Raw genomic sequence first — 22,407 nt, 5'->3', positions numbered from 1 at the left:
TTTGATTCTGGTGTTGCTGGTGTTGTTAAAACCTATGCATACAAATTCTCTTTTCAGGTGATTTCAAAAGAGCTGTTCAGCTCACCTGGTTTGATGAAGACGGTGACGGTTTCTCCTTCGTTTGTTCTCACCAGTGCAGTGACACTGACGCCGTATGACACTCCCACTGTCAGATCTTTGAGGTCAAGGGTCGTCTGGTTTCCAGGAATAACTTGGATTGACTCTGTTCCATCTGACATGACACCAGGAGAAGCAGAAGCTATAATTATTTCCTTAACCAATAAAAAGTAAGAAAAAGCAGAAATTAAATTTGAGTGCACCTTCTGTGTTTAAGATAACAATCCGGTACTGTGTGGCCCCCGCCACGCCTGTCCACCCAATTCGAACTGTACTGCCCAGTGACTCCACCACTCTCAGGTTGGACACGCTTCCTATTGGCTGCTCGTCTGAAACAGAGAAATAATCATCCATGACATTTAGTTCAAAGCCGAAATAGTAGGGCATTTCTCACCAGCATGATTATGACCTAGAAATTAAACAGAAATCTGTTTATAAGAACTGACTGACCTATGTTTTCAGTGGAGACAGGTGTGGCTTCTTCACGGCCTTCATACAGCGTGTACAGCTTGAAGATGTACTCAGTGTTTGGTCGGAGACCTGTTAGCTCGTAGCTGGTGGAGCTTTGAGGAAAGGACAGGCTCTGGAGAGGGCTTCCTGCAGAAAAGAGCAAGACTGCACCATTAGAGGTTTTAGACTCAGCATTTTATCTTAACATGCGATCTTTTCTCCCTATGAAGGGGGAGCAGAATTACAATTCTTCAGCTGTATCGAAAATGTACTTCGTCCTGGACAAAAAGTGAGAAGTGTTAGAATCTCGAAAACCAACTGTTACAGTACATCTTCTGCACTGTATTGAATTTTCACACTAGTATTTACTCAGTTGTTGAGAACTGGTATATTAAATTGACAATAAACCTTTGAAATCAACAAGATATCGAGGTTTTCACATAAAAATGTAAAAATAGGCAACACAGAGTCATGCACAGACACACCAATTTAGAGACTGAGGGTTAAACTTGAACAATATTCAAAATAAACTAGACAAGAGCTATGTGATCAGAAAGTTTCAAAACAGAACTACATATTTTTGATGTAGTTTGGACAAAGATCCTGGTTACTTAAAACAGGCTGTTACTTATGATTAAACTTTTCAAACTGTCAACATATTTTCAAAGAATTGTTTGCTTGTTCATATGTTTTCAGGACCAGAATTAGAAGGAAAAGTTTGAGCCATCATGTTGCATGTTTATCTGACCTTTTCCCGCCACCCACTCCAGGCGGTAGCCTTGAGCGGACCGGATCAGCCTCCAGTTGAGGCGGATTGAGGAGGGTCCTGTGGTCACTGCTTTGAGAATCTGCTCTTCTTGACGTTCTAAGGAAAGCACAATAAGTAAGCAGCATGCAATTATTTTCTTCCTAAAGCTCTTTTCCAATCAATAAAAACAAACGCAAAGGTCCTGCAAGGCAACATCACAAAAATGACAAACATGCTCACATAGTTAAAATTACAGAAGCAGAGGATATCAAATTGTGTGTGCATGTCCTTTCTGAAACCCTTTAAGTTTTCAGACAGTAGTTCACTCATATCGCTGCACAGAAAAGCAGCAGCTCTGGAGTGACTCACTGCCTTCATCTCATTGAAGTGACACCATATGGGAATCACACATGAAAGGCCCAGGCTGTGAGACTGTGTCTGTCCGACCTAAACAGTAACACGTGTTTGACTTTTAGAAGAGAGACAAACAGGCAGAAAGATTTTTGGCCATCTTTTTTTGTTTTCTTTTCTTTCTTTCCTCGTTTCCCGTCTCGGTTGTTGACTGGTCAACACAGAGGGCATTCACCTTTTCAAAGAGGATTCTTAATGGCTTACAGCATGTCAGCAAAAAGAATAATGCTCAAAAATGTACATTTTTATCTGATTAGTGAAAGGTTTTCAGAGAAGATGAAGACCTACTAAAATTTACTGCAATATGAGAAATTTGGTCTTCTGTTCAGGCTGTGGCTTTGAGTTTCAAACATGGACAAAAAGCAATAACTAAGCCTTCGCTCAATTAAAGTGTGAGGTTATAAACATAATGGTGATCTTAATACTGACGTTAAGCAAAATTATAACCAAATGGAAAATGATGCAAATTCTCACATTAATGATAAAATAATGGACACAGAAGTATCAATAATGTGCGTCCTGTTCACCTTCAGAGGCAAAGGCAACAGGCAAGGGATTTGAAACTGAATTGTTGTTTATAGAAATGCCCATCCATCCATCCATTTTCTGTTCACCCTTGTCCCTAATGGGGTCGGGAGGGTTGCTGGTGCCTATCTCCAGCTACGTTCCGGGCGAGAGGCGGGGTACACCCTGGACAGGTCGCCAGTCTGTCGCAGGGCAACACAGAGACATACAGGACAAACAACCATGCACACACACACTCACACCTAGGGAGAATTTAGAGAAACCAATTGACCTGACAGTCATGTTTTTGGACTGTGGGAGGAAGCCGGAGTACCCGGAGAGAACCCACGCATGCACAGGGAGAACATGCAAACTCCATGCAGAAAGACCCCGGCCGGGAATCGAACCCAGGACCTTCTTGCTGCAAGGCAACAGTGCTACCAACTGCGCCACTGTGCAGCCCAGTGTTTATAGAAATGGAACTCAAAAATAGGAAAATGTCCACTTTGCTGCTTTTTACTATGTACCATTTAGAGATCTAGCCTCACATAAAGTACTGTAATTAATTGCTGATTTTAACATGCTTTGAGGGATTAGGATGCAGTAAAGATGGGGTAAAAATCCGATAAATAGAAGAAGCTTAAAGTGACAAACATCTCACTTCCTACCTATCTTGAATCTGGCTGTGGCTCGGGGCCCCTCAGTGTTGCCCTCATACAGTGGGATGATGGTGACAATGTACTCAGTATCTGACTGCAAGCTGGACAAAGTATAGAGCTCAATGTCACCAGCAACCTCCACAGTCTCCACGCTACGACCTTGGTGGAAAAGCAAAGCATAAATATTTTGTAAATGGAAGATTTTAAAGAAAAATATTATCAGAAAAAAAATACCTCTAACCTGTGAATGGCCCCCATACCAAACGGTACGCTTGTGCACCACTGACTCGTCTCCATTTGACACGGATGCTGCCCTCGGACACCGTCTCCACTGTTAACTGCTGCACAGCCTCCAGGCTCACTGAACCAATCAGAAACAAATTATTAATATCATTTTCTGTTCCACTAAAAGGTATTACTGTGTAAAGGATACAGTACATGCTTTATAACACATCATAATATTGATCTAATCTGTTTTCTTAAAACCTACTGATCAACCAGCAGAGATGAAAGTATCAGTTGTGACGGACTTACAAGTGCGAGTGTTGAGGACAGACGGGGATGCACCATTTCTGGAGAACAGAGGGTACAAGTTGATGACATACTCTGTGTCAGGCTGGAGAGACTTCAAGGTGACAGAGGAGGTATCTGCAGACAGAGACTGCTCTAGCAGCTGGGCCGCTGGTTGTCCTAGTCAATGCACAGGGCAAAAAGACACATGGTGGACTGTTATTGGTCTGGGAGTCCTCTCAAAATACACTTAACGTTTCATCCAGCATAATTACAGGAGCAGAAATGTACAGTATGTGTGGTCTTTAGATCAGGTAACCTTTTACTCAATAATGCCTTTATAGGTCATGTTAGTGAGTTAACTGGGGTGTTGAAAAATATGTCCCCCTTACTGATATGTTCTATGTTCTTTCTTTAATATTCTTAATATCAAAGAAAATTTTTGTGAGTACAAAAGGCTGTTTTCAAATTATGATTTCATTTATTTCAAAGAAAAAGATTTACAGACCAACTTGACCGTTTGTGAAAACTAGTCGCTCACAAAAGCTGCTAACTGCTTGTGCCACCGTTGGCTGCCATCTAGCCTCAATGATGACTGACAATAAATCATTTACATAACTACAGAGGAATTCTGTCCCACTTTTCAGCCAATGCAAATGTCTCTGAACAGGAACGTCCCCTTTAAGGTCAGACTACAGCATCTCAATATGATTTAGTTCTGACCTCTGAAGAGCTGCAAGTTTCCTTAAACCCTTACTAGCCAAGTATATAGCAAAGACATACAAAATACCATTCTTAAGTTTGCTTATCCATTCTACTGTAATTGAGCTTGAGGTGGTGAATTAACTCAATTTCAAGGTTAGCCTAAAACATAAACAGTGAAAAACTTGTCCTGTAATTACTATATGCCTGGCGAGTCGAAAGGTGAATATGAGATTCCTCTGGCAGAGGAATGAGAGTGGCACTCCTGCCACATGTTCAGTGGGAGAAGCTATACCTTCCCTCAGGGGGGGCAATTTTCCCTCCTGAATCACTATGTAATCATCAAAACCTCTTGACACACCCTGTCCTCAGAAATGAAAGGATTATATGACTAATTGTTCACAGTCTATAAAAAGAGTTAAACTTAGCCTTTTTCACACCTATTGAAGACGAATGCATTTAATAAATTAGGTCATGGCTACAGCAGTACAAACTCTTACAGCCAGTGCCTGAGGGCACTTCAGAGTAAGAGAAGCTAGCGTTAATCAGGCTTTACTCAAACTCCTGCGCACTCTTCACACGGTTCCAAATTTGCCATCAACAAGTTAACAGTTTTTGACTACTGTATCGACTTGATTGTAACCCTTCACTCTGCTAAGATTGCTCACAGTCCTGTGATAATGTCAAAACAAAGGAGGAATGTAAATTCATAATGTAGGTTAGAGGCAGAATGTTTAAGACTGACAGAAAACAATAACAGAAATGTGAGTAAGCCTGACCTCGTGGCCCATAGGTGAGCCTGTAGCCCTGCACAGGAGTTGAAGGCTGATCCCATTCGATAGCGAGGGAGAAGTAGCCTGCCTGGACCAGGCGTAGGCTGGACACTCCTGGTAGTGACCCTGTGTGAAGAGGAAAAGGACAGGAAAAGTTTTCCTAGTGTTATTCTAGTCTTCACCTTCTGGTTTTTGTCTGCTGTCAGTTCTTACTGGTTCGCTGCTTTGCAGACATGGACTCTCCAACACTATTGGGGTACTGGGCGATGACAGTCACCAGGTAGTCTGTTCCTGACCTGAGATCTTGTGCAGTGAAAGTCCTTTGACTGGCTGAGACTGATTCCTGTAGGGATAGACACATCTCTTATTTGTAGCCATTCCTCATTTAGATTTTTGCAAGAAATGTGGCTAAAATCAGCCTAAACTATGGCATTCTTACATCGATATAATAGCTGACAGGAACACAAAATTTTAGTCAGCCACACTTTAATCTCTACAGTGTCTACATGAAGAGGATCCACCCATTAGACATGTTTATACTCAGCCTGAACGCATGTTTTTCTTGCAAAGCATGATTGACTTTGGCTCCCAAGACTACAATTATGCTTTTCTTGAGTCAGGGCTGAGATAGATGTGCTGGTTCATCTTTCCACGAGTCACGACATAAAATTCTCTAGCACCTGGACGCACCTGGCGCAGTTCTGCATTGATTGGCTGACCCAGACCAGAGAGCGGCACATACTGGATGGCATAGCCGCTCACGGGGCCTCCTGCAGGACTCCATCGAAACCGGAGAGAATCAGTCGTTTGTGCCGTGAACTGAAGATTAGACGGACCAGAAAAGGCCTCTGGTAAAAGGGTTGGGAGACATGGATCAATATAAATATGATATACTGTCCAAAATGACATGCATATGTGCAATGTATTGCAAAAGTATATATAACCTTTGAAATTTTTCACATTTTACCAAGTTCTAACCACAAACCTCTGTTCCCTGAATACGAGTATCTAGTTTCTTTACTTTGGATCAACATTATTAGATTTTTCTTCTTTTGCTCTTTCTTTTGGTTTGTTATTTTGTTTGCATTTCCTTTAATTCCTGTAAAGCACTTTGTTTTGCCTTGTTGCTGAAAATGTGCTATATAAATAAAATTACCTTTATTTTACTAATGTTAAGTATGAATGCATGCAGCACTTTTCAGATATTTAATGGAAAGAATTGAATTGAGTCACATTCCAAAAATCAACATCATGTTATGCTGGTCTATTCCATTAAATCTTATTAAATACATTGTGCTCTACGGTTGTAATGCAATAAAATGTCGAAAAGTAATATGAACATGTTATATTTCAATACAGTGATGTTGAGCTGTGGCATCCATACATACCGTCACTTGCATAGACTCCCCCTGCTGCTGAGCACACTCGAGGGCTAACAAGAGGAAGAAGCGTATTCAGCAGCTTGAAGTCCCCAACAAACGAGGTGAAATCACTGCTGGGCTTTGAGGAAACCTGAGCCAGTTCATTCCTGTCTGCACTCTTGATTCCTAAAATTAATTTTATATTATTAAATTGGGCAGAGGAAAAAAAGAAAGAGATGATTTCATATTTGCTCCTTTACTCTGACAGCCAATCCACAAGGCTGCAAATATAAAAAAAACATACCAACTGCAAAAACATTCACTCCCTGACTCTGCAGCTTCTGAGCCGGTTCCTGCACTTGGTCTTGTGATTTCCCATCAGTAATCAGAATGGTGACCTGAAAAGGTAACAGCAGGTAGGATTAGCTACCAGTTCCTAGCATTAAGCAAAATGTAATAATTAAGCATTGTGGTGGTTAGACCTTTGGGACGTCGCGGGTGGAGGCTGGGTTGAAGAAGTTATCAGAAACATACTTTAGACCAGCTCCAGTGCGTGTGTTTCCACCTTTATAGGTCATATTCTGCACTGCTTTGACGACATCAGTGCCTGTCAGGTATGTGTTAAAGGTGAACTCCACCCTGAAGAAAGAGCAACATCAACAATAAGGTAATTCTGCTTATCAAGTAGAGAAAAGAGGTAGTTATTAATCCTGTCAGTCACCTTGAGGTATCACTGTATTGCACGGCCCCAAACCGGATCCCCGACTCGCTAACAAAGCTGGCAAAAGGCTTTACAATTCCAGCCATGAAGCCCTTCACCTGCAGGAAGTTCAAGCGGCCGATACTGGAAGACCCATCAATCAGGAACACAATGTCTGCTGCCTGTACATTATTACACCTGCCTGCAAAGTGAAGGAGAAACAGTGACGTATCATTTACTCCATGTCCATAAATTTAGCCTCAAAACTTCCGTTTGTGTTGAATAATGTGAGGGTGAGGCTTTTGTACAGTAAATCGTTAAATTGGTATGTTGCTGTCTGGGATTAGGGCTGCCTTTTTTCCTCCGGTTCAGTTGATTGATAATTACGCCACAGTCTGACTCTTCTCTTCAAAAGCAACTTTTTAGTTTCAATAATTTACTGAAGCTTAAGTAAAATAAGAGTTTCACTTTTTTTTTCTTGCTACTCTTTGCAACAAAGCCAGTCATAATTGCTCATGTTACGTAAAGCTAAATAAAATCTGATGTTCCTTTAGTTTAATTTTTTATACTATCTTTTTAAAAAGTAACCGATTTGAAAAACAAGCAGATGATTAAATAATTCCTGCAAGATCTAGATTCCATCAAAATTGGAAATAATTTATATCTTAATTTCATCCTTCCATCCTGACCACAGTTTACCCATTTTCTGATGATGGCTACCTTCAGCAGGATAACTTTTTCTGTCACAAAGTTCAAATCATCTCAAGCTGATTCGTTGACCAGATTGATGAAGTCGCTGTAGTCCAGTGATCTCTACAGACCAGATCTAAATTAGTACAGTTGGGATGTGGTGGAAGAGGAGATTCACATCATGGACAGTTTAGCTTCATCTGTAACTGTGTGCTGCTGTGATTTCAAAGTTCTCCAAAATCTTGTTTAATATTTATAATGAAGCATTTAGGGATTTTTTGAGGGCGAACCGTTCTCCAACTTGAAACTAGCGAGGTGTAAACAATAAAATGGGCACTGAGTGAGGTAATAAACTCTTTCTTTAGACATAATGAAACATCTTTGCATATCTTTGTCAAAATCAAAACACTATGGGGCAGATAAACAAATCTATTGTGTGATGCTAAATGTTTTCAATTACTGGGTTTCATCTGTTTCCAATTCTACAAATAGCTGCAAAAAAAGCATTTCTTTACACTAACATAAATCAGCCACGTATAAATTAGACATTTGTCACACATTTAAGGAAAAGCTCATCCATTTTCATGTATGCCACAACCCGAGCAAATAATTCCTTATTTTCCAAAACAAAAACTGGTTGAGTTTTGCAGAGACGTTGCAAAATAAAGCAAGTTAGGGAAGTAATCGCTGTACACCAGATGTTTCTGGAAATAAATTTGTGCAAATTAAATCCAATACATTTATTGGATACAATCATTTTTAACACAATGTGTTAAAAATTATTCTGTCACTTTTTCAAAATTAAGAATGTTGTGGAATGTTTTAGCAGATGTATTTCATGTTGACTTTCGTGAATTGATTCCAAATGCATGAAAGATCAATCTATACAGTAGTTCCTTTTTTTGTTCTGACATTATAAAAGTTACTATAATTATTAAATGAATGAATAAATCTATTGATCTACATAGTCATCTATGTATCTAGTCTGTGTCTGTTACTTCTGCATCTATTATGTTGGAGAATGAAGAGAAAACAACTATCACGATAAAAAAAAATGGTGCAAACAAATTGCTTCCATCTGCTGGACTTTATTAGTGCAATTGTTCCTGCATGCATGTTGTTCAAACAGCTTTGAGAGTCCAGTGCAGAAATAAAGCAAATTGCAGGTGAAAAGCTGATTGCTGTGCTTCATAGATTTCCCCATGAGTGTGTAGCAACTCATCTGCATGAGAGTAAGGCTGGGTGGTTTGTTCTTCAAAGGCATGTAGCCTCCGGTCCAAAAACAAAAGGAAATTACAGCCAGTCACTCAAAGTTAAAAAAAAAGACAATAATATCTTTATTGTCTCTCTTTATTTTGCTTGTAAACTTCAAAACAAAACTGGGCTCTTTTTTTTGTGAAATGTTACTTTACTTAAAAAAGTGGGATATGTTCTGATTGACAGATGATTAGCCTGAGGGCCTGAGAGGTTTCAGCAGATTTCAGTCAAGTCTGCAAAAGCTGGTGTTAAAACAGAAACTGCGACAGTCATTTCTGTAAAAGTCAAGTAGTTAACACTGGAGCCTACAAACACAAGAGTGATCCAACAATGGCTTTGGCAAACTCTTCTATATTATCTAAAATGTATACCAAATAGAGAATAGTGAGCTGCATTGGTCTGCTGTTAGGTTTTTAATGTTTAGTTTTTAATTTTCATAGTTTTCTAGAATCATTTTCCTAGATTTTTCCATCTGTTTTGTGGATATCTTTCTTTTTCCACAAATCTGCAAGCAACACAATGCAGAAGACTTATGATCTGGGCAATGTGATAAAAGGATATTTCATAGATTTTTGAGATCAACACACTTTTAAATCGGTTAAAATCTACAAAATATAAGATATATTATATATAATTACATGAACTAGACTACATCACTAAGAAAAAACAAGAAACTTCAGTTTACATACAGTTCAGCAAATTTCCAAAAAGTTCAAATTTCATTGCTTTTGTAGGCATTTCAGTCAGATCAAGTTAAATTTGATTAAAAATTCAGACATAAAAGGATCTAGAAGTTAAAAACGCAGCAAAATTATAATAAATACGTTGACAAAAAACTGAAGTTGTTTTGATGAAAATCAAAACTAAAGCTGAATATCTAAAAATGGATCAAAATAAAATAAATAATTTTACCCTGAGCGTCAGCAAGTGTGATGGAGGACAGCAGGACAGCAACAGTGAAAACCCAGCTCCACATCTTCACAGCCTAGACAGACGAAAGAGGAAAAAAGCTTTCAACTTTTGCAACACGACCAACATTTTTTAAAAGCATCACACTCATTGTCATCCTTCAGCTCCTTAGTCATCACCAATAAAACTGTTGCATATTGTTGGGTTATTCTGTGATCTTTGGAATTTCCATTTTAATCTTGTAAGTCATTTACTCCACATCTTCTTCGGATCTTCAGCTGTTATGTGTCACTGTCTGCTTCCACACTGCTTGGTCCTGTCTGTGCCTGATTCTTGTTATCCTGTCTGCCAGTCTTATTAATTGCAGCAACTTACCAGGTTTTACAGCTCTGTCTGACAATCAGAGAGATTATCTACATTTATATCAGTCACGTTCAGCTCCAGGCTATATTGACATGTTACACTTTGTCAGTATTTATCATTAATGGAGTGCTTTTCCGTACAGACAACTCCTAAGCTAGCATTAAGACAAAAAAACTGTGACTGAAACAATGTTAACATTTATGTGTTGTATTTTGAGTTTTCCCATACTTCATAAATATGGCTTTATTTTCTGTAGCATTTGTTTGTGTTTAGTTGTAATTGCTGTTATTTAATTTTTGTTCATTGTTCCTCTGTGTCTATATAATTTTCATTTCTCTGTGACATAGATTTATTTTTCTCACATCATTCGTCATGCACCCTTAACACCTGTCAGTCGTTGAGTTGATTGGGACACATTTCTGGTCCCACTAATCACCTCCCCTGCATTTACAAGCTTGTCACTTTCTTTCACAGATTCTAATGTTGTCATTCTGCTGTCTAGCCATCCAGTTTTAAGTGTGTTAATCCTGCTGTCTCTCTTGTTGTTTGTGCTTCCTTCTGGGTTCCTGGAGGTTTGTTTATTTAAGAAATTACAATCTAGAAATGAGACCTTCTCCTTTCTAGATTAGGCTCCTACTTCTCCACAAGATGCGACATGAATTCAATATCATTACATCAGGTTATTTTGGACTGAATTTGACTAAAAGTTCTGAATCTGACTACATAACTGGATTTTATTGGAATAAATGAAACAAATTTGATTATATGATAAAGATCTGCTTGTCTTGATCCAAAGAGACTTGAGATGTGTTGTAAATTGTTGAGATGTTGTACCTGCATTATATTAAATAGCTAAATTCAATCTATGACTTCAAGACATGTATAATTACATCAGGGCTCAAGAATTGTTAGAAAAAATGTGTTTCCCTTAAAGAGTTAGCAAAAATCTAACTCTATTACCTTATTTTGTTATCCAAATACGATGTAAGCAAATAAATACAAACAATTATGGCACAAAAGGTATAAAAATAAATAAGTAATTCTCTCTGATTTGAGTGCACACTGCCACAAAACCAGCAAAGCTGTTAAACCACCTCAGTGTTGTTGAACCCTCAATTAGGATTAAAAATGTATTATTTTTAATACATTTTAAAAATAATTTATTATTTTCAAAGTTCATAAGAACTTTGACTATGCTTGTCTGAACTGTTCAAACTGCTGAAATTAATAAGGTGAATAAACATCTGCTATAAAGCACCAAATATGCTCTTTGTTTAAGTGTTACAAAGGAAAGTTTTTATACTGACTGAAATTCAAAAATGTCAGCAAATAGTTTATTACACTGTCAAAATTTAGTTAAACGTCTCCACTTTTTGATTGCGCGCATTAGAAATCAGTGAAAACAATCACTATTTGTGTCATTGACCATTATCCAGCCATCCTAGACCTAAAAGACAGACATATGAATGTTATTACATTTTTGGAATAGGTTACTTCACTTCACCTTCACATGCCAATGTGTATCTCTGTAGGTTTTCAGTAGTAATATAGCAGTGGAACGTACAGTATTTTTCCCGTATGTTTTCGATCTGTCTTTGGTTTTTGTTCATATGGAAGGCAGATACCAGATTCCTATATATGGTTGATATAAAGTCCATGAGATCCCTGTTCTTCTTCCAGACATAAAAAAAATTTCCTTTTACCTTTTAAAAATAACACTCTCTTATAACTTATGGCAACATCTGTCAATATTAACTATAACATGTGTCAGCTTTTGTCAGGTGGGGCATAGCTATAAACCAAGAATATCCTTTTCATCAGAGTAACACAACGCTCCCTGTCAAGTTAACAGAACTACAGGAGGCTATACAACAGGATAAAATCAATGGTTTATGGGAATCAGCAGGACAACATAAAACATTTTAACTCTTGAAACTTTATGAGAAAACTTCTGAAACCAGACAGAAAGTTGGATAGCTGAGGAGAGCATGTGAAAGACAGATGGAGTCAACGCATGCTGACAGACTGGTAAAGACTGTTGACTCCTACAGTAGAATAATGTAGAACAGATTACCTTTATTTATAATTAGTACCATATTCATTTTGAAGAGCACAATTTATTTCTCTCGCAGAAAGATTCTAGCAATTTGGCTTGAAATCTGTCTTATATAATTAAACAAACACTTAAATATTGGTTCAATGAGCAACAAGCTGCAAACAGCCTCTGGTAACTTATCTGATAATCCCTACTGAAGGTTGGCGCAGGGTTACAGTATTAAGGAATTTAACCAGAAAGCACATAATAATTCTTATTTATCTCCACTGATTCCCTTTACCGTAGCATTAATATATGTGCAGATGTCAGACCGTTACAATAATATTTGATTATTTTCTCAAGCTACATTGTTTTTCCTTCTCATATTTGATCTCAAAAGGCAAAAGCTCTCAGCTGATGACAAACGGTTATTCCCCTAAAAGATGCAGACCGGACAAGACTACCAGCTGAAGATTTTATTTTGGTCCAAAACATTCTCATAAAGCCTGAGAAGCTGCACATGCAGTCTTACTTTTCCTTGTCTTTAAGTATTTTCAGATTCCATACGCTTAAAGCTAAATTATATCCAAAGATATCCTGAGTATGCACATCATATCGTATACATTTCATTTTATTTTCCTCTTGCTGTTTTAAGTTTGGTGAAGCAGTCAGCCAAATACGTTTGTACACAGTGCACCAGTTTTACTAACAAAAAAGATATAAAAACCAATGGTGAGACAGATGAACCCAAGCTGAAGGCTGCCAAAGATTTACAACATTTTAGTGGGAACACAGTAAATAGAAAAGCTTAAGCACATTTTCCTGCTTGTGTTTGTCACTTGAAAAACAGGGTTGAATGTTTATAGCTACATGTGTACCAATAACATAAATACCTGCAGGTTAAATGAGGCTGTGCTTTTGAATTTAAGTGACTCCAAAGCAACCTTTCAGACCCTGCAATCTAGCTAGACATGCTAAGCTAGCTGTGCTGCTGGTTAACATTCAGCTGCTTGGAAGATGCTTAGAAAAAGCCTGGGGTTGGTTGGGTTCTGAAGGATGGGAACCTTCAGAACACAACCTTGAATCAATAGTCATTTGAATTGATCTGATAGGATAGTTACCAGTATCGAGGTACAGTAAGGATTTGGAAAGTTATGGTTTCAAAACTGCTCAAATGTTTCACATATCATTCCTACGTTTTGAAATTTATTTTAATGACATGTCAGAAAATCTAACCAAAGCTTTCTCTGACTCTGTGGAGCACAGAGTAACACAATGCTTCCCCTCCCCACCTGTTGCTGCACACTGGTGAAAATGTTGAAAGACAGGTAGAAAGAAAGAAAGAAAGAAAGAAAGAAAGAAAGAAAGAAAGAAAGAAAGAAAGAAAGAATGACAGAAAGCACCTTCCAGCACTAACAAAAAGGACTAAAACATTTTCTTGGAAATGTGTCCACTTGCAGCCTTCCTACCCCTAAAAGAACTTCTTATTGGTGTATAATGCCATCCATCACTCCATTGAAGTAATCCTTCTGTAAAACTACAGTTGGCAGCTAACACATGTTCGTTAAGCAGCTGGCACACTCTGCATCTGACATATTAACAAGCAAATACAAATTTGCATACATTTGCTAAAGTGTGTATATCACAATAAAAAATATACAATTAATAAATGTTATAAATTACATTTTTGGAACTGTAGTGATCAATGTGTTATATAATCTCAGTAGCAGTATGAATATTTGTTGATTTCCTGTTTTAAATGTAAAAAATAGGTGATTAGATGGTTTCTCTGTGTAAATACCATGATCCTGAGAAACCAAGTTATTTTTACTCAAGATTATTTTGTGGTGAGAATCGCATACTGGGCTGAGTATCCAACACCACATCACTATATTTATGGTCACTGTTAGTTTTTGGATCTCACTAAAGGAACTACAGAATCTCCAAAACCCATAGAAACTTTAGACATGTGTTCACTTTTGAAACTCCTGGCTTGTATGGCCACAACCCATACAAATCACATGACAAATTAAACCAAGCAGGTATAATTAAAGGTGAAAGAAACAGTAGAAAATAGTATCTCAAAGTCCTTTTTAAACAAAGTCCAATTGAAAAGTAAAGACAATGTGTAAACACAAGCTTTGGAATGAGTTTAACAATGTATTTCCGGGACAGAAGGAAAATACTATGACTCATTGCAGAGTTTCTGGTAGGATTTGTATGAAAACTGAGCAAAGCTATAAACTTGTCCTCTGACAGAGTCACAGAAATGTATTTCAGTTCAGATGCCATTCTCCCAGCAGGAGAAGTGGGCCACTACCATGTGACAGAGTTCAGGGCAGACTGTGAAGTGAGTGGACTGGGAACTGAAGGGTCAAACGAGGGTGACATGTCCCACTAAATTACCCAAGACTGCTAAAAATTATCACACCACAGGGATCTTGTATTCTTGGTTCTCTGCTATTGGTAAGAATAAATAAGTCCTTGTCAGAGGTTATCTGAAAACCATCTGAAGATTCTCAAGTCAAGAACAAGATAAATCACTTCTGCCATTGTCATGGTTTTCAGCCAACTTCAATAATCTATCTATTATGAAAATAAATCGCCTCTGTGAAAATAGTTTCCAAAAGGTTCAAGTTCGTTCCAGAATTTCACAAGCTTTGAGTTTCTGTTAAGAAAACATAAACAGACTTAATCAAGGAAAGTGCTCTCTTTGTCTTCAAAGGCTAACTTGTCTCTTTCAGAAACATGAATGGGGCATGAAAAGACAGAGACACAGCAGCATGCCTGCCTTCCAGCTGACTTAGCCAAACCTAAACACGATTAGAGACTAATTCAAGTGAAATCAAACAAAAAATGACTCATTGTAAACTACCACTTTAATGCAGAACAAAAATGAATATCCTACTTCTAATCCCCAACCGGGGAAAATGAAGATAATCACATCCAACACACCCAGGGACCAGCTGTGGCCGTTTTCAGATGTTGGCACCAAATGTCAGAGAGGCACCAGAGACCTAACCAAGTCTGGCTGAAAATATGCAGAGAATGAAGAGTAGAAAGAAAAAAGCAAGAGGATGAAGGTGAAGCAGAAAGAGCCTCATATTATTACTTTTAAAAAAACGGAACTTTTTACTGTTCTGAGCTAAACCACAACAAAGCTGAGGGTGCAGTCGGATGTAGACCAGATAATTGAAACCAATAAAGCATGCAGAGGGGAGTGTGCATATTTTCCTTCATCCTAAATCAAGGACTGTCACTGTCTTCATCCTAAATAAGTTCAACTGAGGTCAACACACTTAAAACTCCTGGGTTATTTATTTAGTCAAATAAAGGGTTAATGTTGGGACAAAAGTAAGACAATTTTAACCAAATATGTGGCCAAAATGGATGCAGATTTCATTAGACTTCTTAAAAAAAAGTCTAATGAATCTCAGATACATGACAGCCTTGTTTCTGTCAGACTTCTCCAGGGCAGCTGTGGCTACAATGTAGTAGCTTACCACCTTGAATGACTGAATGTAGTGTGAAGTGCTTCAAAGTCCTCTGGACTTCATAAAGTGCTACAAATGTAGCACTTTATATATCTAAAAAGTATTTGGCTAAATGGCTACTTACGTCCTGAACAGGAGACTTGAGATGTACTGTTTAATCTAATTTAATTTGTGAAAATGATGTAAAATGACAGAAAAAACTAAAATTGTTAAAAGCAGATTTGGGTACAGAATAATGAAATAAGAAATTAGTACATATAACTGACATCATTAAAAATAACACATTTGGGCAGGAGAAGCATGTTTCCAAGTTTTCTAATGCATAAAACTTTAGAAGTCAACACTTTCTGTACTGTGTACATGTTAGAGCTTTACACTGCACTTCCATTGACAATAAGTACCGGTACCACTTGCTTTATGTTCATTTGACCTCCAAATGGCACATAAGGCTCAGCAGACAGAAAATAACATTAAAGCAATGAAGGTTGTTTACAAACCCGAACACAGAAGCTCCGGTGCGTTTTTAATTAAAAATGCTTGTCATCCAGTGAAGCAGAGGAAGGTAATGACATTGTACTCAAGTTGGAGTAGCACAACATCAAATAAATGTAAACAGCATGGCGCAGTTAAACTTTTCCAAAATGTTTCACATATAAAATGTCACTTACTGCCACCTTCTATCATGCTAATGAAATAAACTAACAGTAAAAACAATTCATTTTAATCCAAATATTACTTAATATAGTCAATATTTATTTATTTTTTTTTCTTTTTGCATCCACTAACTTTTAAGTTTAAATTTTGCTATCCATGACCCATCCCAGTTGGTAAAGCAACTGGGATGGGGGAAAACACAAATTAGTTTTTGTTGGGGGGGGGGTTGTTCTTTAACCAACAGCTTTAATAGTGCACACTCTGTTCTGCTAGATTTCTGTTCCATTCCAGGGTTTGAGTTTAAAACACGTTGTTAGACTTAACCACGGGCTTTTAGATCCCCGCCTTTGAAAGGGATTCATAACATTTTCTGACAACACGTGCGTAAAATGGAGAGGTTTCCTGTGAGAGCAATCCTTCGTGACAGTGATGTTGCAGCAGAATCAGTACCAAACGGCACTGCATGCATGCAGGTGTTATATCAGAGCGTTTAAACCTTGCGGGAAGGTTTCAGGTAGCAGATACGCGCGTTATGAAAATGGCACTTTGAAAAACTTTGCAATGAAATGCAAAAAAGTTTGTTCGTACCTGAGGATTCCTGCTCTGTGCGCCCACAGCCCGCCGCTGTCCACCTGTGGTACATCCAGCCCGAGCCCACGGTGCGGTGGGGGTGTTTCACACAGCAGTGATTTCCACAGACGACCGGTCTCACAGTGTCCCAACTTCACGGAGCAGGATCGCGTCGCCACCACCAGCCAGCCAGCTCAGCGACCCAGCTCTGATCGCTGCATCCCTGCAGGCGACAGTCAGCAGCGTGAAAAACAGTTTCTGATTCCCGAGGCTGCCGCCTTGTTCGAGGAGAGTTGAACACAAGCAGGAGCAGAACAGTCCAGACTTGTCGGGACGCCTGAAGGAGAGCAGCTCCTGAGCTCTCCCTTTCTGCTGTTTTTTCATCCTCCTCCCTCCCTGCAGCCGAATGCAAGTCAGACTGACTGTTAGTAACATCTTTATTCCCCCGGGTAAGATTGATTAAACTGGACTCGTGGTTTGTTTGTTTATTTATCGGTTGACTTATTGATTTAAACTTTTGGGGGCAAATTAGATCTTTACACTACATGGGTATGCAATCATTTGCATGGATATAGTGTAAAATATTTGCCACCTTTACAATATTTTTCTGTTAACCTTTTTATTCAAACTTTAAGATAAAATGATTTTTTCTTTACATAATTTTTTTTTTACCGGGGTTAAATATGCACTTTTATTTTTAAAATATATGATTTTTAAGTATTTGTTAAAACCGTCACAATGTTGTGAGGCAAATAATCTGTGAAAAAAACAAAAACAACAAACAAACAAAAAAACAAGCTCCTGCAACCCCCAGTATTATCATCAGCAGAAATGACTCAGAAACAACCAATTAGAGCCAGGAGTCAGATCTTAATGTTGTCAATCAGGCTAGTGAACATGCTGCAGCTATGCTAATGGCGGGGAAACAGCTAAGCTTCCCAGATAACTGTTTTTCTGCCGTCATCAGTGACCATACTAACTAGCCTGAGCATTCATGGCATGCTCTGTTGTGGTGAACCAGCTGTAGCACAGCAGACACAAGCATGATTGACAGCGCTAAGACCCCCCTCCTGGCTCAGATTGGTTGTTTCTGACCGAGCAGTGTATTGCTGTACTTAGAAATACTAGGAGACAGAGGAGCTCAACTTTTTCAGTCTCATCCTGAAATGTCATGACAGTTTTAACAAATATAAAAAAAAAACTTTTTGATAAAAGTTACACACTGCAGCTTTAATACAAAAAACAGGTTTCAAATAATAGTTGTATTTATTGAGAGAGAAAAGTTATTTGTTTTTGTCAGCAGTAGTTTTCACATAAGAACATTGTAAATCACTTTATATGCATATATGTCTACATGGAGTAAACAGCTTCTGTCTATTTGTAAAATACACATGACACATAAACAAAAACACTATGTAAGCTTTAAATGCTGCTCTTGTTGCCATGTGATCTAGTTTCGTTCACTTAGAAGTAACGCTGGGAGCCACCGGTGTCAAACAAATGTTTGACCTAAATATAAGATGTTAGCAAGTAGCTGAAAAAAACATAAATTCCAGCTTAGAGTGAGAAAAAAACCTCTGTGGAGTCATGAGACTTGGATTCTTTTTTTGCGGTGACTTCTTGATTCCATGTGTGAGACAGAGCTGGCAGTACTTTCTGAGAATGAATAGAGTGGGTGTTTTAGTGAGTGGGCACGTAGCCACAGATGAGAGCAAGAGTTTTTCTAAGACTTTCCCATGTCACACAAATATGTTCCCATGTTCCTGTTCATAGAATCAGGTTCACAATGTAACCCTGCTTGTGACATTGAAGTTTAAATAGGCTGTGTTCAAGTGTTTGTCTCAAAACCTGCAACTCTAATGTTACGTTTTTATTAGACTGACATCACACCAGTGTTGACCCTCCTACATTAAGAAGTGTGAAAACTAGTTTGATTTGTTCAGTCTTAAGGTTTTTGACCATGGAGTGCACTACATTGTGTGAGCCCTGATAAATATCTGATTATGAGACATGAAATGGTGAGATTTTCCATCTTTTACAAGTGTTTTGGAAGATATTTTGTTATTGTCAGAAAGTGATATACTGATATTTTTTAAAGATTCAAGAAATAATTTCAAAGGTGCTGTGGAACAATTTAAAATCAATTCTACACAAGTTTTCTGTAGATCGAACATGGATTATCTGCTTTAGTGTTATTTATCTTATCATTTTCAGCAATATATTGATAGCTGGTAGGTCCAAAGACTGGACTGAAACCTAAAATAATAACTAAATAAAATAAATGTCTCCAAGTAAGCTTGGACAACCTTTACGCCATCTGCATGGATATTACAATGTTTGTCTTATTTTAAGAAAAAAATAAACTGAAGTCAATTATCTCATCTCCAGGCCACTTTCATAGCATTTCATACCAATCTACATCCATTTAAAGCAGTGAATCAATATTTGTAATATTAAATAATAATAAAATACATAAGTCTCATAATTCGGTTTATTTTCTTTAAAAATAGCTTTTTGTATCATGAAATATTGCAGATTTTGAACAAAATCAAATAAAATTTATTGGAGAACAGAGATCAGTGGCAGTCAACATTTGTTTGAGTCATATTTGATTACAGTATAAGTAGTTTATGGAAATGTATTTTAAATTACTACAAAGCAGGTACAAACACCCCAACAGGAAGGTATGAATAAAGTTTGTTTTTTTTAAAAGGTATGAAACGACCAGAGTTGCAAAGGTGCAAAACAATAAATGGACGAAGTGATCAGCAGCTATCAGGGCTGAAGAGATTTGAACAGTAACCTCAGCTCTAAATCACATTCCTCCAATCCTACTTTGCAAAGAATGTGAGAGCCAACTAACAAAAGTTAGAATAGATAGGTGTTTATATACAGTACAGACCAAAAGTTTGGACCCACCTTTTAATTCAATGAGTTTCCTTTATTTTCATGACTATTGACATTGTAGATTCACACTGAAGGCATCAAAACTATGAATAACACATGTGGAAATATGCACTAAACAAAAAAGTGTAAAACAACTGAAAATAGCCCTTATATTCTAGTTTCTTCAAAGCAGCAACCTTTTGCTGTGATTACTGCTTTGCACACACTCTGCATTTTCTTGATGAGCTTCAAGAGGTAGTCACCTGAAATGGTTTTCACTTCATAGGTGTGCCCTGTCAGGTTAATAAGTGGGATTTCTTGCCTTATAAATAGTCATGAAAATAAAGAAACCCAATTTTAATTAGAAGGTGTGTCCAAACTTTTGGTCTGTACTGTACGTTTCACTGATGGTAAAATAAAAGTTAGTAAAAATAGGAGTTAATTTTTACTTTGTATACTGTGTGCTTTACTATTTTGTAGTCTTTTGTTACTATATGGAAACTGTACTCTGCAATGTAGCAGTCAGTTATAATTTATAAGTACCCCATGCACGATATGAGTGCATTTATTAAGCAGCAGGAGACGTTATAATTTTGGTTTCCTCCATCTGAACACTTTAAGCTCCCTCCAGCAATGACATTATTACCACTTATTCATGTTGATTCTTGCAAGTGAAGATGTGGCAGTGAAGTTGCAAATTCCCACCCTTGAATGGCAAAGTTCTTCATCAGGGAGTGTGACTGCAAGGTATTCAATTACAGGGGAGAAACTTTTCTTTTTTTTTCATGAAACATGTGATTGTCAGCCATATGGGGGTCAAAGTAGATGTTTTGGTTAATGATGGATGGTCTCATCAACTGCTTTCATTATTTCTGTCATTGAATTAAAATATTTTGCTTTTACAGCTGGAGACATTTTAGACAAGCAGGCAGGAAGGCAAACCTATGTGAGCCAGATGTGATATCTTGCATCTCTGGATTTTTTGAGTCAGCCAGCAAAACTAAAACCAAAGCCATGCTGCAGTAATGAAAACACATTCCACCAGAAGAATCTTGCCTGTATTCTCCTGGTTCTACGTTTCATAGATTCCACTTATAATGAACAATATAGATAAGATGCAGTTGCAAATATATTTTATTCTGTAAAATGGTCTGTATCACATTCATCTTTGTTTCTTTCTTAATCATAGCTACGAAGCAGAATAAAAACATTACATATGGCGCATTATGTAAAATTGACTTTTTTAAAAGCTCTATGTCATTTTATGTTACCCCATCATGTTGCTTTGATTCTTTCTTGCATGTTTGAGGAATTGTTGCATCTCCTCTGGCAGCCATTTGGGGGTGTCTTGCTCACATAATGCTCTGTCTATTTTCTCAAAACTCCTCTTTGGAGCTGCATTCAGATATGCTATTCAAGTACAAGTGAGATCATGGTAATACATTGAAATACACTTCAAATATGTCAGATTAAATATTCTGAATTTAACTTAGGAAGTCGTGTGTGCATGTATTAGAGTGTGCCTCTGCACTCACTGTGGTGAATCGACATCTATTCCTGAGTGTATCCATCTCTTGGTCATTGGTGATCAAGGTTTTTCAAATTGCTACATTAAATTAAAAAAATTAAAAAAAACAGAAACCACATTATTATGTCAAAAATGATTTATAACCTACACTTGGCAACCAGTAAATTGTTTCTACCATTTTGTATTGTGTTATTTGAAGTGTTCAGTCTGGAACAACAGGAAGTAGAATTTGGTCAACCACAAAAAATGAAAAACTGAAGAAGAAGAAAAGTCGGCAGGAACTGTGGCTCGTAATGTTTTAAATGAACTCTTACATGCAAGCTGGATAAACAAGTCAGAACATGTGTGTGAGATGGAGGTGGGTACATTAGAAAAATTGTTCATTATTATTTCAATTTGCCAGTTTCAATCAAAAAAATTAAGTAAAAAAGACACGAAAACTTAAATGCCTGAGTTTTTTCTGGATATCTAAAGTAACTTATATCTACTTTCTTTTGAAAAACAGCTTAAAATTTAAAGGGTTATGCAATGAGAGAGAATGATGTCATGGGATGCCCTTTCCCCTTTTCTCCCCATTTTGTGATCGACACAGACCTCCTCTTCACTCTTCAGGTGTTCAACAGCTTGGATGTTAGTAGAGCTTACCCCACCATATTGCTTATTCTTGTAGACAGTCATTGTCGTATTGCTAAACATCTGTTTTTGTGAGAGGATTTGGGATTATTTTCACTGAATTTATTTACATATCTGAGTGCAGACTGGTGTCAAGACTCACATTAGCTTGGGGTTTATGTTGTCTGACAGACAGAGCTCCGACTATGCGTTTGTTGCTCACCTCCTGGAGAGGCGTTTAGTCCTGTCCATCATTCAACAGGAACATAAAGGAACAGCTAACTTCAGGAATTCATGGGCTGTCTCACCTGCTGCTGCTGAGGAAGGTTACCCTTTTTTTAGTCCTAGCTCGCCCGCAGGTTTCTGCTCAAATACCACATGTCCTGGTGATAAATAGGGCATGACTTGCATTTATTATCTCCATCAATAACGTTGTGGTTAGAGAAATTTGTAATCAAACTACACACAAAGTAA

The 22,407-nt window shown here is 37.7% G+C and overlaps 1 protein-coding gene across 2 annotated transcripts in view; it reads right to left on the bottom strand.

Moving 5' to 3' along the window:
* col7a1 (collagen, type VII, alpha 1) overlaps window positions 1-17,486 on the bottom strand; it is a 75,750-nt gene extending 58,264 nt beyond the window's left edge. For both annotated transcript variants that reach the window (XM_028002654.1, XM_028002655.1), the window contains exons 1-16: window positions 16,926-17,486; window positions 9,795-9,867; window positions 6,957-7,137; window positions 6,718-6,874; window positions 6,540-6,633; window positions 6,263-6,421; window positions 5,565-5,722; window positions 5,088-5,217; window positions 4,881-5,000; window positions 3,424-3,579; window positions 3,131-3,250; window positions 2,899-3,048; window positions 1,316-1,432; window positions 568-714; window positions 321-446; window positions 86-232 (exon numbers count right to left, since the gene is read on the bottom strand). In XM_028002654.1, the coding sequence (XP_027858455.1) occupies window positions 86-232; window positions 321-446; window positions 568-714; window positions 1,316-1,432; window positions 2,899-3,048; window positions 3,131-3,250; window positions 3,424-3,579; window positions 4,881-5,000; window positions 5,088-5,217; window positions 5,565-5,722; window positions 6,263-6,421; window positions 6,540-6,633; window positions 6,718-6,874; window positions 6,957-7,137; window positions 9,795-9,858 (2,026 nt within the window). In that variant the 5' untranslated portion in view covers window positions 9,859-9,867; window positions 16,926-17,486. The remainder of the gene's footprint in view (window positions 1-85; window positions 233-320; window positions 447-567; window positions 715-1,315; window positions 1,433-2,898; window positions 3,049-3,130; window positions 3,251-3,423; window positions 3,580-4,880; window positions 5,001-5,087; window positions 5,218-5,564; window positions 5,723-6,262; window positions 6,422-6,539; window positions 6,634-6,717; window positions 6,875-6,956; window positions 7,138-9,794; window positions 9,868-16,925) is intronic.
* Window positions 17,487-22,407: the final 4,921 nt, after the last annotated feature.

The sequence above is a fragment of the Xiphophorus couchianus genome, chromosome 20 (assembly GCF_001444195.1).
Source record: "Xiphophorus couchianus chromosome 20, X_couchianus-1.0, whole genome shotgun sequence".
Classification (NCBI taxonomy): domain Eukaryota; kingdom Metazoa; phylum Chordata; class Actinopteri; order Cyprinodontiformes; family Poeciliidae; genus Xiphophorus; species Xiphophorus couchianus.
This window is presented reverse-complemented; position numbering and strand designations above follow the sequence as displayed.